The 15,301-nt window shown below is 51.6% G+C and overlaps 1 protein-coding gene across 2 annotated transcripts in view; it reads left to right on the top strand.

Moving 5' to 3' along the window:
* Positions 1-15,301, top strand: part of RIN3 (Ras and Rab interactor 3) — a 125,491-nt gene that overhangs the window by 45,370 nt on the left and 64,820 nt on the right. For both annotated transcript variants that reach the window (XM_087448035.1, XM_087448034.1), the window contains exon 3: positions 4,510-4,627. In XM_087448035.1, the coding sequence (XP_087304161.1) occupies positions 4,510-4,627 (118 nt within the window). The remainder of the gene's footprint in view (positions 1-4,509; positions 4,628-15,301) is intronic.

Genomic DNA, 15,301 nt, shown 5'->3' with positions numbered 1-15,301 from the left:
TCTTTTTCACAATAAACACAGTTGGTTAGATGGATCCCCAGTTCTAGATGGAGCCTGAGACTGGGAGACAGAACAAAAACCAGCCGTGGGGGAGGGGTAGAGGCAAATGGAGCATTAATCCTCAGCGGGCGTCTGTAGAGACCCTCTTATCCCGTCGGGTGCTTCCCTATGCAATAGCTCAATTACTTCTCCCCACACTGAGGGGCAGGGCTGTGGTTTCGCTTCTTGTTTCTGCTCTCGGTGGTCGTAGGTGTTATCCCCATTCACAGAACGCTGAGGCTCAGAGAAGCCACGGAATTACCCGGGGCCACAGAGCTCGTAACTGGCTGTTCAGGGCCCTCTGGGAGCCCAGGAAGAAATACAGATTGTGACAGATTGTGACTCGCCTCCTCGCTGGAGGAGTTCCCACCCGAGGGCTCCTGTCTTCCTTTCTCTCAGTGGAACATGAGGGCAGAGAACAGGCTCAATGTCCCAGCAAAGTGAAGAAGTCTAGAACTAGTTATGTGCTGGGGGTGAAAGAGCCCATTAGGCTGCAGGGCGGCACCCAGGGAGGTCCCAGCAGGGGCTGGCAACCATGACTTACGGCAGTGACCCCAGGGACAGATCAGTGGCGGGTCAAAATAGGCCAGGAAGAAGGTGACCATCAGTAGAGTAAGAAATATCTGTTGTACTGTGGCCTTGGCCCTCTGTAGGTCTCTCTCTCTCTTACAAAAAGTCCATCCTTATTATAGGCATCCTTATTATCTTCTATTTTGCTCTTGTATTTCATTTAAAAAAAAAAAAAGGTTGGTGGCATTTGTACTAATGGTTCATGACCCACAGTTTGAAAAACTCTGACTTCCTTCCTGTGTCATTCCTGACACTCGGGGATGCTCTGCCATGTGCATGTGCTTCTCAACAAGTGACCCGGACGTGTGTCCCCCCAGGCATGCACCACATGCGTAAAGTAAGTGCTTCCACTACAAACACAGAACCTCCAGTTTGGTTTCAGTTCAGGAGGGCGCCAGCCCCAGCTCTTGCCCTGGCTCGGGGTCAAGGGTCCACGTTTGCTCTGTCAGCCTTCCCAGGGGTACCTCTGGCTCTGGCTCTGGCCTCTCTCCCTGTGCACAGAGCTCCAGCAGGGAGGCCCTGGGGGCAGCCAGAGTTCACTCATTCCACACTCACCCGCCCCACACACACACTCACTCACAACACTCCGACAAGAATTCTCTGACACCAACTGGGTGTCCTACAATTCAGTTCCGACACCGACTGCCCGGAGTGAGCAGACCCCACACATTAAAGGGCAGGTCCCCAACAAGACTGCCCTTACTGCAGATGCCAGACACACGGGGGGTCCCCGGGCTACCCACACTTCTGTCTGACTTGGCTACGAACATGACCCTCCTTCAGTTTTGATAATTTGGTGGAATGATACAGAAAGCTCACTGAAAGCACTCTGCTGGACTTATGACCATTTTATTATAAAGGATACAACTCAACAGCAGCTGAATGAGACACCTAGGGGTGAGGTCAGGGGTGAGGACGGGGACGTGGAGCACCCGTACCCTCTCCTGGTGGAATATGGGCGCCCCGCCTCGAGCACCTCAATTAGTTCAGCAACCAGGAAGCCCAGTGAGCTTCAGCGTCCAGAGGTTTTACCCAGTTTCATTTCATGGGCAGGAGTGAGTAAATAAATCATTGGCCACCTGCTTGAACTCGATCTCCAGTCCCTCCCCCCACCCCCCAGGTTGGGGGCGGGGCTGCAAGTTCCAGCCCTCTAATCACGTGATTGTCTTTCCGTGGCCAGCCCCTCCTTTGAAACTAAGAGCCACGATGAGTCACCTGTTAGCATGAACTCAGGTGTGGTCAAAAGCGGCTCTTCATGAATAACAAATTACATTTCTGTCACTCAGGAAATTCCAAGGGTTTTTGAAACTCTGCGAGGAACTGAGGACAAAGACCATTATTTTTTTTTTATTATACCACACTCACCCACACACCATTCTCTCTCTCTCTCTCTTTCTCTTACACACACATACACATATACACACACACTCACATTCCCTCACACACTGCTGGTTCCCACTGGCCTGGTGGGCAGGAGGCAGCCCGGCCTTGGACCTCCGAAGAAGAGGCCCAGAGACCTATTTCCTTTGAAAGCCCACGCGTTCCTGGGGTCAGGCGAGGTCCTGGTGAACACATCAGTTCAGCGATGCTGCAGCTCAGAGTTGGGTGGGGCTCTGCTGGGAGCCCAGGTGTCGTCTCTGAGCTGATGTAAAGGCTGCAGGAGGCCTCCAGAAGTGAGCCGACCTCCTGCTGGGTCCCCTAGGGAGGGCCACCTTCCAGGCTGGGCACGTGTGCGGCCAGCATCCTGCTTGCCTCTCATTTCTGGCCCCAGGAGCCTCTGTCCTGTCCTCCTGTGTCCACTCCGGGTTGTCAAGCTCCCTCCAGCCTCATGCTCCAGGAGAATGGCTGGTAAACTCATTTCCGACCGCGGTTCAATGACTAATAGGTTCATTGTGTCGCTGCTCCCAGAGGGACACGCACTCTTACGTAGAGCAAAACTTTAAGCCAAGCGATCCACCCTCTGGCTGTGAGTGCTCGGGATCAGGGTCTCGAGCAGAAGGGCCTGAGCCCAAATCCTAGCTCCAGCACTTCCTAGCCCTGTGGTCCTGGGCATTGCTTGCCTCTCTCTACCTCAGTTTCCTCATCTGTAAAATGGGGATAATGATAGCACCCCTCCCCATAGCTTTAATAACAGAATTAAGTAAGATCACGGAATCTAATGGACCAGGGCTAACTAAGGCTTGGGCAGACTAGGGAGGCAATAGATGTTAGCTGCTACTACTCAATAGTAATGATGTTATTTTAATGTTTTATTAACAATTATAATAACATTGTATTCGCAATTCTAATAACATAGCAACATGGTGATAATAGTCATCAAGAACACTGGCAGAGAATTTGGAGCATCACCAAAGGGGTGAGAGGATAGTGTGCCTGGGTGGGGAAAGGGAAGACGCCCCACCTCAGTGCTCCTCCCGAGCCCCACGCTTGGGGCCACATCCTCAGGGATGTCCCAGGGGCCCTGCTCCCCAGCCTTCCCTTAGCATCTTTGGCTGGGCTCCTGGTCTTCTAAACTCTAGCCTGGGCACTTGGGGCCTGAGTGGGAGAGGCTCAGACCCCAGGGCAGGGACGAGCTGGAGGGGATGGAAGGACACTGTGACCAAGTCCTCTCTCAGGAAAGGAAGGCATGACTCTTCCCCAGCTGAGGGAGGCCCCTCCCCCTTCCCCAGGGGAAGCTGTGCTCCAGGAGGCTGGGGAGATTCTAGAAGCGGTCTGTCTTCACCTGGAAGGAGGGATGAGCTTGGGTAGGGTCAGCGGAGACTAAAAACATTTTGAAACCACAGAGAGTGTGAAAAGAAGTAGGGGCCTCCTCCCCGTGATGGCCATGGGAGGGCACTGCCCCCGGGGGCTGCTGTGGGGTGTGACAGTGGAGAAGTGTGGAGTCACAGGCCCCTTGCTGAGCGGAACCACTGTCCAGAGCAGAAGTAGAGGTGACGTGTCTGTAGGCACGTGGCTCTGGTGTAGACTTCAGGGGATGCTTGGTTACTGGAATGCAGATACACCCCCGAGGCCCAGAGGCATCTCTTATCAGACTAGAGTGAAGCCACAAGAGGAGAAAGGACACATCCCTCACTGGGCGGGACGTGTGGTACAGGGACAGCCGCGTAGGGTGGAGTCTCGAGCGTGGACACCAGCGTCCAGGGCTGAATCCCAGCTCTGCCCCTTACAGCTGTGAGGCCTTGGCCAGGATAAGCTTCCAGAGTGTCCTGTGGACCAGACCGTACAGACATCAACTCAGTCATCGCCCCAGCCCGAGGAGGGGGACCTGCTAAGCTCAGAGAGTGCCTCAGTTTCTTCATCTGTAAAGTGGGAGTAACACCAAAACTCACGTCATAGGGTTATTGAGCAAGAGAAAGCTCTATATTATTGTTAGCTATTTTTATTTCCACGGGAAATAAAAGTGTGAATTGACTAATGTCTGTGATTAGTCACAGCCTCCGCCAGAGCGTGCCTGCTGGGGTGTGAGCTGAAATTCAGCCTAACTCCCTGTATATGAAAACTTTTCTAAGAGTGGACCCCAGATCACCACCCATGTCAGAATCAGCTGATTCTGGACACCCCCACACACACACACACCATACCAGCGTCTCGGGGATGAGCACAGGAATCTGCATGCTAAATACCCCCTGACAAACTCTGTGTCAGCACAGAATTCTTTTGGACACATTGATTTAGTTGACTTCCTTCAATGAGACATTGAGACTCAAGGAGCCAGGGGACATGGGGCAGGTGACATATGGCTCTTGGGGCAGAAGCCTCAGTTCTCCTGAGGGACGCTTGACTGCCCCACCCTGCCTCCTTGTTTCTGGAACATTCTGGATGACTTCCATCTCACTGTTCTTCTTCTGATCTCCACCCAAATCTTGGATTCACGGGGCTCCCCTCCTTCTTCCGTTGCAGACATTCCTGGTCTGCCGGGACAGCAGCTCGAAGCAGCTGGTGCTCTGCGTCCACTTCCCTTCCCTGAACGAGAGCTCGTCCAAGGTGCTCGAATACGCCATTAAAGAAGAAAAATCAAGTAAGTACCCTTCTTCCTGTTCTGGCCTCTGACCACACAGCAGCAGCAGATGCTACACCCTGTAACCACAGATGCTCCTCTCAGGCTGGAGGGGTTTAAATTTAGAAGAAGGGAGAAAGCTTTAGTCCGCTGAAGTTGTACGGTCAGGTTTATTTCAAACTCGGTTTATCACTCAAAGTCCATGTGAGTTTCCACTCACCCATGTCGCGGCTTGTTGGCTCTGCTTCCTCATGGCCTCTGTGAAGTTTCCTCTTGTTGGCTCAGGCTGGAGAAAGGGAAGAAAAGGAGAGGAACTGTCTGGGCCCCTGCATCCTAGCGACAGCTCAGCACACACTCAAACCACGATCTTGGACAAGTCACTTAACCTCTCTGAGCCCCAGTCTTCTCATCTGTCGAATGGACATAATAGTCACTTCCTGCCTGTATCTCAGAGCATTTGTGAGGGTCAAATGGGCGTGCACTTTGAAAGACAAAAATTCTGTGTGCGCACAGGGCTGTCAGGAGGAGGCTTGGGCCTCAGTGAAAAAATGTTTTGGGGCCCCTGGTCAAGGGTAGGTTTGTGCTGATACACAGTGAAAGGGTTTGGGCTTCCTCCTCCTCTCGTGGGCCATGCCAGGTATTAAGATCAAAAAGCCTGTTAGAAGAATCTGTAGAATATTCCAAGCACTGGCTTAAGTCGTCTTATTACGGATCCAGGGGAGCAAACTTTTTTCTTTTTTTTTGGTGAGGAAGATTAGCCCTGAGCTAATATCCATTGCCAATCCTCCTCTTTTTACTGAGGAAGACTGGCCCTGGGCTGACATCCATTCCCATCTTCCTCTACTTTATATGGGACTCTGCCAAAGCATGGCTTGATAAGTGGTGTGCAGGTCCATGCCCGGGATCCAAACCTACAAACCCCAGGCTGCTAAAGCAGAGTGCGCACCCTTAACCACAACGCCACTGGGCTGGCCCCGGGGAGCAAACTTTTTACTCTTGGCTAGCAGCAGAGTGACAATAGTTAAAGGAGATAAAATATGTATTAATTATTTTATAAGTATTATAAATATATAATATAAATATATTTACATAATTATATTTATATTATATATTTACATAATTAAATATTATATAAATATTCTTAAAATATTTATTAAATGTTTTGGAGTGCTTGTTTCTCAAGAGACACTTGTGCCCAACACTGGGAAAATACAAAGATGAATAAGACAGAGTCCTGGCCTCAAGGGTCTCCCAGTCTAGTTGGAGGGTGGGGACATGGCAGGTGGGAGAGACACAGACATCAGCAACTGCTGTGCAGTGTGACAGGTGTGACTACAAAGGGGCCCCTGGCTGAAAGGCACAGCGGATGCAGACCCTGGTGGGAGGGATTCTGGGAGGGTGTCGGAGAGGAGGGAGCTCAGGTTGTGTCCCAAAGGTGAGTGTGTTAGTTCAATTAGAGGCTCATTTTCCAGCTCCAGAGGTGGAGGAGAAAGCGAAAGCAGAAGCAAGTTCCTCTTCCTGCTGTGAGGGGGCCTTTCCAGAGACCCAGACTCAGGACGAATAGGAAAAACACAATTCACCCCTTCGTGTCTTCGACAGGTGGTTATTGAGTGCCTGCCGTGTCAGGCGTTGCTGTAGGTTGGAGACACAGCAGGGAACCGAATGCAGTCCCTGCGACTCAGAGCTTGCACTCAGGAGAAGGGAGGAGACAATAAACAAGTGACCACTGCAGGGGACCGTCAGATGGAGGGTCATGCTGTGGAGAACATGTGAGCGGAAGATCAGCCAGCAGCTGCAAAGAACTGTAATGACTTAAACCCAGAAGAGGCTGGTTTCCCACTCACGTGCAAGACTCCTGGTCAGTGGGGAAGGCTCATGCAGCGACCCCGCCTGACGGAGGCTCTGGCACCTTGTGCACACAGCCTCCAGTTTCTTGTGGTTGACACCATGCCAATTGGCTGGCAGAGAAAAGAGCTAGGAGAAGGCTGGGGTTGGGGGGGGTCTTACCATCAAGGCCTGGAAGTGGGTGTGTCACTTGTGCTCACATTCCATTGGCTAGCACTCAGTCACAAGACCATACTCAGTTGCAACGGAGACTGGGAAATGTGGTCCAGACCTGTGTCCAGGAAGAAGCAGAGGGCCTGGATCTTGGTGAACTGCTAGGAGTCTGCTCTCTGGGTAAGGGGAACGGAGTGTGTGGGATTGTTAATTTATGTAGCAACTCTTCATGACCCCTGTCCTGCTGCATCCGGCAGGGAAGAAAGTGTAGGGATCTCAAAGAAAAAGGAGAGTGTTATACTTTTCCCAGACTAAATATATAGCGCCCTCTGATGGCTGCAGAAGGGGTGAAGTTGTCTGGGGGCCTGGGGCTGCACAGACCCTGAGTGCACTTACGGTGTCCGGGGAGAGAGACAGCTGTCAGCCTCCCTGCTTATGGACTTGCGTCATCCTGCCTCTTATTGAGAGGATCCAGGCTTCCGGGGACTTGGCTCTCCAAACGCTAATTACCTACAATCCTTTAGAAACCCAGCAGCCAGTTGTGCTCTTGAATTTCAACACCAGCATCGGGAAGGTAGCTGACGTGGGGAGTAGCGATGTGCTGAGTACATTACACATCAACATGTGTTCTAGAAGTCCAAGGAGGGAGCGTGGTTCAAGGGCAGGCTTCTTGGAGGAAAAGGAAATCAGGCTGGGCCTACAGAATGTCGGGAAGTTCTGCTTCTCTCTTTTGCCCCTTTGCTTCTTTCCCCACCTCGCTGCCCCAGTCTCCAGAGCAGATCTCTAGATCTTTCCAACCCAATTACATCCCTTGGCTGCCCTGGCCTTTAAGAGCTTGGTCAGAAAGCATGCACAAGGCCTACCCCATGGAACCGGATGTCATGTCTGGTTGTGTATCTCATTTCTGATTAGGAGCCCAAGGGACAAACCAGAACATTCAGGGATGGAGGCAGCTTACTTCCCTGGTTTCGTGTCTTCCTCCCAGGGCCATGGGGTAGAATCTCATATTCCATTTTTAAACCGTTAAAAGTTCAATGCTCAGCTTTGCTGAAAAGACCATCAAAACTCAAACAGAGTAACATAACTCTTTAATCATGATTCATGTCCGTTTGCTGTAACTGCACAGATGTCGTCTGTAAGTTTGTGTGTGTTTTATTTTGCTCTTTCTTTATATTACTCCACTGCTCCCCGAACCTCAGACCCCTGAGTTCTGCCTCCAGGGTGAACCCAGAAAACATCAAGAAAGCTGCAGGTAGTATGTTTCTTTGCCTTGTTGATTTGCTGCTCCAACCTTTCTGCTCTGTCTTCCTGTTCGGTACCTTCCCTCCTTAGCATAGTGATCGAACACAGACCATAGAAGCCACACAGCCTGTGTTGGAGTCCCAGCTCTGCCTTTTACTGCTTGTGTGACCTTGGGAAGCTTGCTTAACCTCTCCAGGCCTCTACGATGGGGATGATAACGGTGTCTCGCTTACAAGGTTCTGGAAGGAGTTAGTGTGTCTAAAGTGCTTAGGACAGTGCCCGGAGCACAATAGAGTGTTAGAATAGTGTTTGTTATTGTTATTATTCATCCTCCTGGAAGATTAAGCCAAAAGGAGAACTGGAATGGCCTACAATACAGTTCTAAGGCTCTGGGTGAATTCCAGTCGAGCTCATGGGAGGAGGGACTCCAACCTCCTGAGTCCTCCGGTGCCGTGGTGGCTGCAGTAGGGGGCAGCCTGAGGAGGAAGTGGGCGAGGGGAAGGCCCAGGGCCTGGAACCGGGGCCTTTTGTTGGGGTTCCCCACACAGAGCTGAGGGGAAGGAAGGAGACAAGGGGATCCCCCGAACGTGAGTGGTCAGCCTCATCTGTGGCTCCCCTGTTTGCTGTGAGCGAGGAAGAGCCCCTTGGACCGCCTCTACGCTCTGGGTGCCTGCATTGTCCTCTAGGTCCTTGTCGAGAGTTTCTTTGCAAAACCTTGAAGCAGTCAGCTCAGGCTGGTTGTGCTGCAGTAACAAACTGCCCAACGTGCAGAGGCTTGCACACAGAGTGTGTGTGCCCACAGACTAGCGTGAGTGTACCTCTCACTCATGTTACATGTCAGCTGAGGCTCTTTACAAAACCATCTTCCCTCTGCAATCTGGGCTGAAAGAACAGCAGCCGCCTGGCACAGAGTGGAAGGAGAGAGATGGACAAATTCCAGGATGGCGTTGAAAGGTTCTCCTCAGAGGTGGTAGGTGTCGCTTCCCCTCGCATCTTATTGGCCAAAGCAGGTTGGATGGCCAGGCCAGACACCAGTGGGATGGGAAGTATTATCCTCACACCAGCACGTGACCAGCAGTATTTTTTGAATAAAAAATACTTACTTTGAACAAGTATTACCATCTGCTGCGTCCCAGTCCTCCTGTGCTCCACTAAGATGACAAGAGGGCTTCGCAGTGTCTGGGTCACCACTTAGCCTCATCGGGGACCCTCAGAAGTCACATGTGTGGGGCTGGGGGCAGAGAACCAGCAGAAGAGACAATGGGGCAGGGGCCACAGGGGACCAAGGAGCAGGACACAGGATGGATGGAGGCTAGGCCAGCTTCCGGCTGAAGCCCTGCCCCTTTATGGCTGAAATTAACCACCTGGCCGGGGGACACTCGCTACTTTTTGATTAATCTGCACCCTTGAAGATGATGACAGTGACACATTCATGTGATGGCATTTTTCTGCTGGCTGCTAAAAAAATGAAAACCAGTTGGCCTGTCTCTAGAAGAGGAATTGTGAGACAGTGGCAGATGGTGTGGTCTGGCCCCTACAGGAAGTGAATGCCCAGCGCTCTGTCGGAGCCACTTGCCCTGTTTCCGGGGCAGCCCCACATCATCCCTGCCTATTCCCCACTACCTGGGCTGAGCCCTGGCTTTAGAAAGGCCGGCCTGTCTACTCCTTTAGGGTTTCTTCTTGCCCTGAGCACATCTCCCCCTCTCAGGCCGTGGTTCTAGGCCAGGTGGTTGAAGTTGATAGATACACTTGTACTCGGGATCCGGGCCCGCCTCAGAGGCAAATGCGGTGGACGCTGTGCTGATTGCACTGATGGTTATCACCACTGGACTAGGCGACCTTTTAAACCAAGGAGGGGAGAAATTCTAGATGACTCCTCCTGGGCAGCTGAAATTGTACGTATGGGCAGTCAGAGCGTTACCCAGAATGCCTCTGAGCTCCACACCAGAGATTTGCATCGTCAGTGTTCTTGGGTTTGACCCTTTCACCAACTGATCTGTTGTGCAAGATTTAACCTGTATTTGAACCAAAATGTACTAAGTCCATAAAAGGTAAGGAACAGTTGTTGTTCAAGTCGGGGCTGGTGTGGGAAGGCAGGCTTCTGCTCTTATGTCGAGGAGGCCATACCGCGTAGTGGGGAGTTGTGCTCTTGTCAATGCAAACACCTTTTGAGACCATGAGCTTTAAGGCTGCCAGTTCTAGGTTTTATTCTGTCTCTGTCACCTTCTGACATCAGACAAGTTACTTAACTTCTCTGTGCTTCAGTTCCCTCATCTGCAAAATGGGGATATCTGCAGCACGGCTGTTGGAGGACTGAGGAGTGAATACTGCAGTGACATGAGACGTGGGACGGTGCTGCCTGGCACCTGGGGAGCACTCAACAGCGTCCTAACTGTGATGTTGGGATTTACAATAAGAAATGTATATTTGGTCTTCATTCCCATTCCTGGCACAGAGCTCCCAAAACCCTTGGAATTTCCTAAGTAATGAGAGGCATAAAGGTGTCTTGATATTCATAACAAGTCCCTTTCAACCACACCTGAGTTTAGTTAATGAGGTGACTTTGGAAAGCACCTAAGGACAGAGGCTGGTTGCCAGGGGAACCAACATGTGATTGGAGGGTTGGAACTCTCAGTCCCACCCTCCTGGCCTCAGAGGAAAGGAGAGGAGAGGGGCTGGAGGTTGAATCAACCACCAATGGCCAATGATCTAATCCATCATGACCATGCAATGACGCTTCCATAAACACCCACAAGGATGGATTCAGAGAGCTTGCTCACTTGTGAACACGTGGACGTTGGGGAGAGTGGTGCTCTCGGAGAGAATGGGAGCTCTGTGGCCCTTCCCACGTAGCTTGCCCTACTCATCTCTTCCATCTGGCTGTTCCTGAGTTGTATCCTTTTATAATAAATCGATAATCTAGTAAGTAAAATGTTTCTTCAAGTTCTGTCAGCTGCTCTAGCAAATTAATCAAACCCAAGGAGGGGGTCATTGGAACCTCTGATCTGTAGCTGGTTGGTCAGAAGCACAGGTGACAACCTGGACTTATAATCGGCATCTGAAGTGGGGGCAGGGGGTGGGGAGGGGCAGTCTTGTGGGGCTGAGCCCTCAGCTGGTGGAATGTGATGCTGTCTCCAGGTAGATAGTCTCAGAATTGAGTAGACTTGCAGAACACCCAGCTGGTGTGGGGGAATTGCTTGGTGCTGTGGGGAAACAACACACATTGGCATTGGTGTCAGAGTAGGGGTAACTCCCTAACATCATAGTGTTGTCTCCCGGACGACATGGAGACATGTACGGGGAAAAGCTGTCACTGTGCCCCCGTGTAGAAAGCACTCAGTAAATGCTAGCAGTTATAATTAGCTCTGTGGATCCAGTAACATGCAGGTCACAGCCATCATTTCCCGCGGCACCTTGCTCCTGGAGAATCCTCTACGAAGTCCATTCATTCTCCTTATGTCGCTGGGGTTGTTACCCATGGAGGTTTTGGCTAAAAACAAACCATAGTTTGCCTCTTCTTTCTGTTTTCAGCAATTCCCTTTTCAGTCTCCAAACTTGAGGTTGGCCCAGGAAAAAAATATGTCATCGGATAATTTAACTCCAAAAACTTTATTGTAGATCTGGTGAATTTCTTTCAGTTTTTTTTTTTTTAAAGAGATTTTGAGTCATAGTGGTGCATATAGTTTATAGCCTTCCTCTTTTCGCTTAAACGTTTTATTATGAGCTTCCTCTATGTTATTAAACATTTCCAAGACTACATCCTATTGGCTGTGTGCTGAATGGAAGGAAGACACTTAGGACGGGATCTGTAAGACGTGGCCCCTGACCTTGGATCAGTGGGGAGAGCGGTACACGCACTTAACCAAAAACACAAGCCAGACTGTCGTTAAGTGCTAGGATGTAAGTGTGCACTTTGGGGACATCAAAATTGGCTACTTTTGACTGATGGAGATCAACCCAGGCCTCCTTGGGCCTTGGAGTATGGGGAACAATTGTGAAAAGGGGAAATTAGGGACAAGGGGCGTTTAGCTGAACCTCAGCCTGCATCAGGCTCAGAGACGGGAAGAGAGTCAGGAAAGGGTGGCTGTGTTGGGGGTGACGTGATGGGAAGTAGAATCAAAGATAAGGCTGGGAAGGTGGGAATCGGCCAGGTCTCTAACAGCCTTGACAACCACCCCAAGGTGTTAGGAGTTTAGTTTGTAGTGTCATGGGAAGGCACGAAAGGATTTTGAGCAGGAAGTGTCCAGATGAGATTGATGCTTCAGAAGAGAGCGTGGCTGTGTGGGTGATGGACGGGACATTGGCTGTGCCAGGAGCAGGACAGAGGAAGAGGAGGGCGGGGTGGAGAGACCTGCCAAAGGCAAGGGGCTTGATGGCTGCCTGGGACCTGGGACTGGGGAGCCGTGACGCCAAGAAAAGTGTTGGGGGCCTGGAGCGGCATTGCCCACAGGAGGGGACGCCCTTTCAGTGGATGAGGCCAATGAGAAGGCGGGGGAGCAGCACCACTCTCTGGGAAACACGAACACGGGGACTGCCAGGAGTTTGTTTTGCCCTGAATAAATGGGATACAGGAGGAGGTTTCGACAGAGATGGGAGAAAGATCCAGAACACCGCCTCGGAGGCAAGAGAAGGGGGAGGAAATGGGTTTGTGGGGTGGGCTCGGCCTGTGTGTACAGTGACTGCCACCTTCAGGGGCTTTGCAGCTTCAGAAAATACGTCTAAGGGAGAAGAGTCCAACTCAGCTGTTTCAGAGAGCCAGAGGCCTCACGTGGCCACTCTTCTTCTAGAGGTGACTACGAGGGTGTCAGGGGTCAGGGTCCAGGCCCCAATGCCTCCTGACCTTCCTGTCACAGGAGAGCACTGGATGTGGATTATCTTAGTTCCATGTTTGCATCTGGGGCTCCCACCTTCCTTCCAGCTGTTTCTGGCTCCCTCTGCCACCCCCTAGGAAAACCTCCTCTCTGGAAATTCTCCATCCATTAAACAGATTTATACTAACAGGTGGAAAGACTAACCCCACCGTAAAGTAGTGCTCCTGGCTATGAGGATGTACATCTCAATAGGAGTAAAAGTTATAGTAGGGACGTTACGATGGTGGATGTCGGGGATCGGCCAGCAGACTGGGAGTTAGTTTGTTCTGGCTGTCCTGAAACAGCAGGGAAGGGACACCTGTTCTATGTAAGGCTCATCCTGACTGACAGCATCCTCCGCATGCCCACCGCCCACCCGGGCCCTCTGACTTCCCGACAAGGCTACTTAGGTGGACGGTGAAATTTCACGATGAGTCTCTTGCCTGTTCTCTCCAGTTCGGGGCAGTTTCCCCCAGTTATCGCAGGGTGGAGGCCCCCTGGAAGAGTAATGATCCTTCATCCCCACATGGAACCGCCCTGCTTGCCTTCTCTCCCCTCCTTCACACTCACCATGCTCATCCCACCTCTGGGCCTCTGCTGGGTGCCCCCCCACCCTTCTCAGCCTGTCAGGTCTCCTCGTTCTGCCTTGTCTGTTTCATATTTTCACATCTTCTTTCCCCCGCTGGCTGGAAGTTCCTGAGGGTAGAGTTTGTGTCTGCTACAGCATCTGTGGTCCCCGTAGCCCAGCAGAGGGCAGGCCATGTAGCAGGTGTTCAGCAAACACTGGGCTGGGTACTAACACCTCACCCTTGAGCAGAGAGACACTGGTCTGGAAGGACTGAGAGGCTGGGCTTTGGAACCAAGTGGACCCCAGTCCAAGTCCCACCCCTGTGCTTTCATCGGCTGTGAGGTCTTGGGGATGCTGCTCAATCCTCCACCTCACTAAGCCTCGGTTTTCTCAACTGTGAAATGGACTCGTAATCATAGTGATGACTAACTGGAACTGTATACTCTAGGTGCTCGTAGAAAGTTAACTGCCTCTCCTCCTTCCCTCACTGCCTGCCTTCCCCCTGACATGGGTCTGAGGGTTAGAAAACCTGAATTTGTGTTCGGTTCTCCTGCTTATCTAGCTCTGTGCACTAAAGCTGTTTGCCCCTGGGCCTCGCTTTCATCAGCCACGAATGAGGTTCATGATGCCTCCAAGGAAGTTGTTATGAGGAGCAGACAAGAAAACATATGTGAACATATCTAAAACCTGGCAGAAATGCAAGAGTGATGCTGCATGCATTCATTCGTTCATGCATTCATTCATTCGTGCATCTATGTAGCCAGCCCCTGTTGAGGGTCATGATAAGACCAGATTCTGCTCTTCAAAGGATCACTCGGGTAGCTGTGTGGATGGGTCAGGAGTGGAAGAAACAAGCCCAAGTGTTTTTGCAAGTGCTTTGTTCTCCCGGCACCCCTGGGCGGCGGCTCCGCTCGCTCTGGGAGGAGTACCCCATATTCAGGACTTCTAAGGAGATGTTCGCAGGGGACTCAGCTTTGGGGCTTTTTCCCGAAAAGGAAAGCCGATTGTTACCTCTGAGCACCTCCCAGATTCACTTTGCTCTGGGCGTTCCCAGGCGGCCTCACCACTAGGAAGGGTGAGCAGTGTTAGGGCCAGTGTGAGCTTGTGCAAAGCCGTGGGTGGGCGTCAGTGAATTGGATTCTAGTCTGGCTCCCCCAGTAACTTACTGTGTGACCTTAAGCAAGTCACTCAATGTCTCTGGGTCTCCTGGGAGAAGGGACCCCTGACCTTACCTGGCAAGAGATGGATACAAAATGCCTTGGAAGGATAAAGCCCCACACAGAGAGAAGGTGCTCTTCTTCATTTGCCTGACCCCAGAGGTCCCAAGCACCTGGATTATAAAGCCTCGCCCTCGCTGAGGAATGTACTTGTTGCTCAGTGTCCAGGCAGCCCAGCTGGCCCCTTGGGAAGCCACGTTATTTCGCCTGTCCTGCCAACTTAACAGTCAGAGGTTAGACCTTCTGGAAAGTTCTGTAGACATGGACTGGCGTCTTCCATGGCTCTTTGTGTCCAACTCCCCTGATCTATGGAGAACCAATGAACAGTTTACCTGCTATTATCCGCAGTCCTGATCCTATTACTACGCTTTGTTGTGCCTGTTGCTGCCTTGACCTTGGTTTTCACAGTGGAAACTTTTAGGGAACTTGCCCCAGGGGAACTTCCCCCTGGGATGTTCCTTTAATGTGGCCATTGTTCCCAGTCCAGGGCTGCCCAGGTAAGACCCAGTTCCCCGGTAACTAGGCCCTACCCAAGAAATCTTACATAGCCTTCGGCCCCCAGTTACTGGGGACTCGCCGTACCAGGCACTGGACCAGTCTCACCGTACCAGGCACTGGACCAGACTCGCCATACCAGGCACTGGACCAGTCTCACCGTACCAGGCACTGGACCAGTCTCACCGTACCAGGCACTGGACCAGACTCGCCGTACCAGGCACTGGGTGGGCTTTCATAAAAGTTGTTCCTCTTGTCTTCACCACGGCCCCACGAAGCAGGTGCTAGAACCCCCATTCTGCAGCTGAGGAAATTGTGCCCGAGG

Source organism: Ceratotherium simum, chromosome 24 (genome assembly GCF_057802395.1).
Source record: "Ceratotherium simum simum isolate JZ-2026a chromosome 24, ASM5780239v1, whole genome shotgun sequence".
Classification (NCBI taxonomy): Eukaryota; Metazoa; Chordata; class Mammalia; order Perissodactyla; family Rhinocerotidae; genus Ceratotherium; species Ceratotherium simum.
This window is presented reverse-complemented; position numbering and strand designations above follow the sequence as displayed.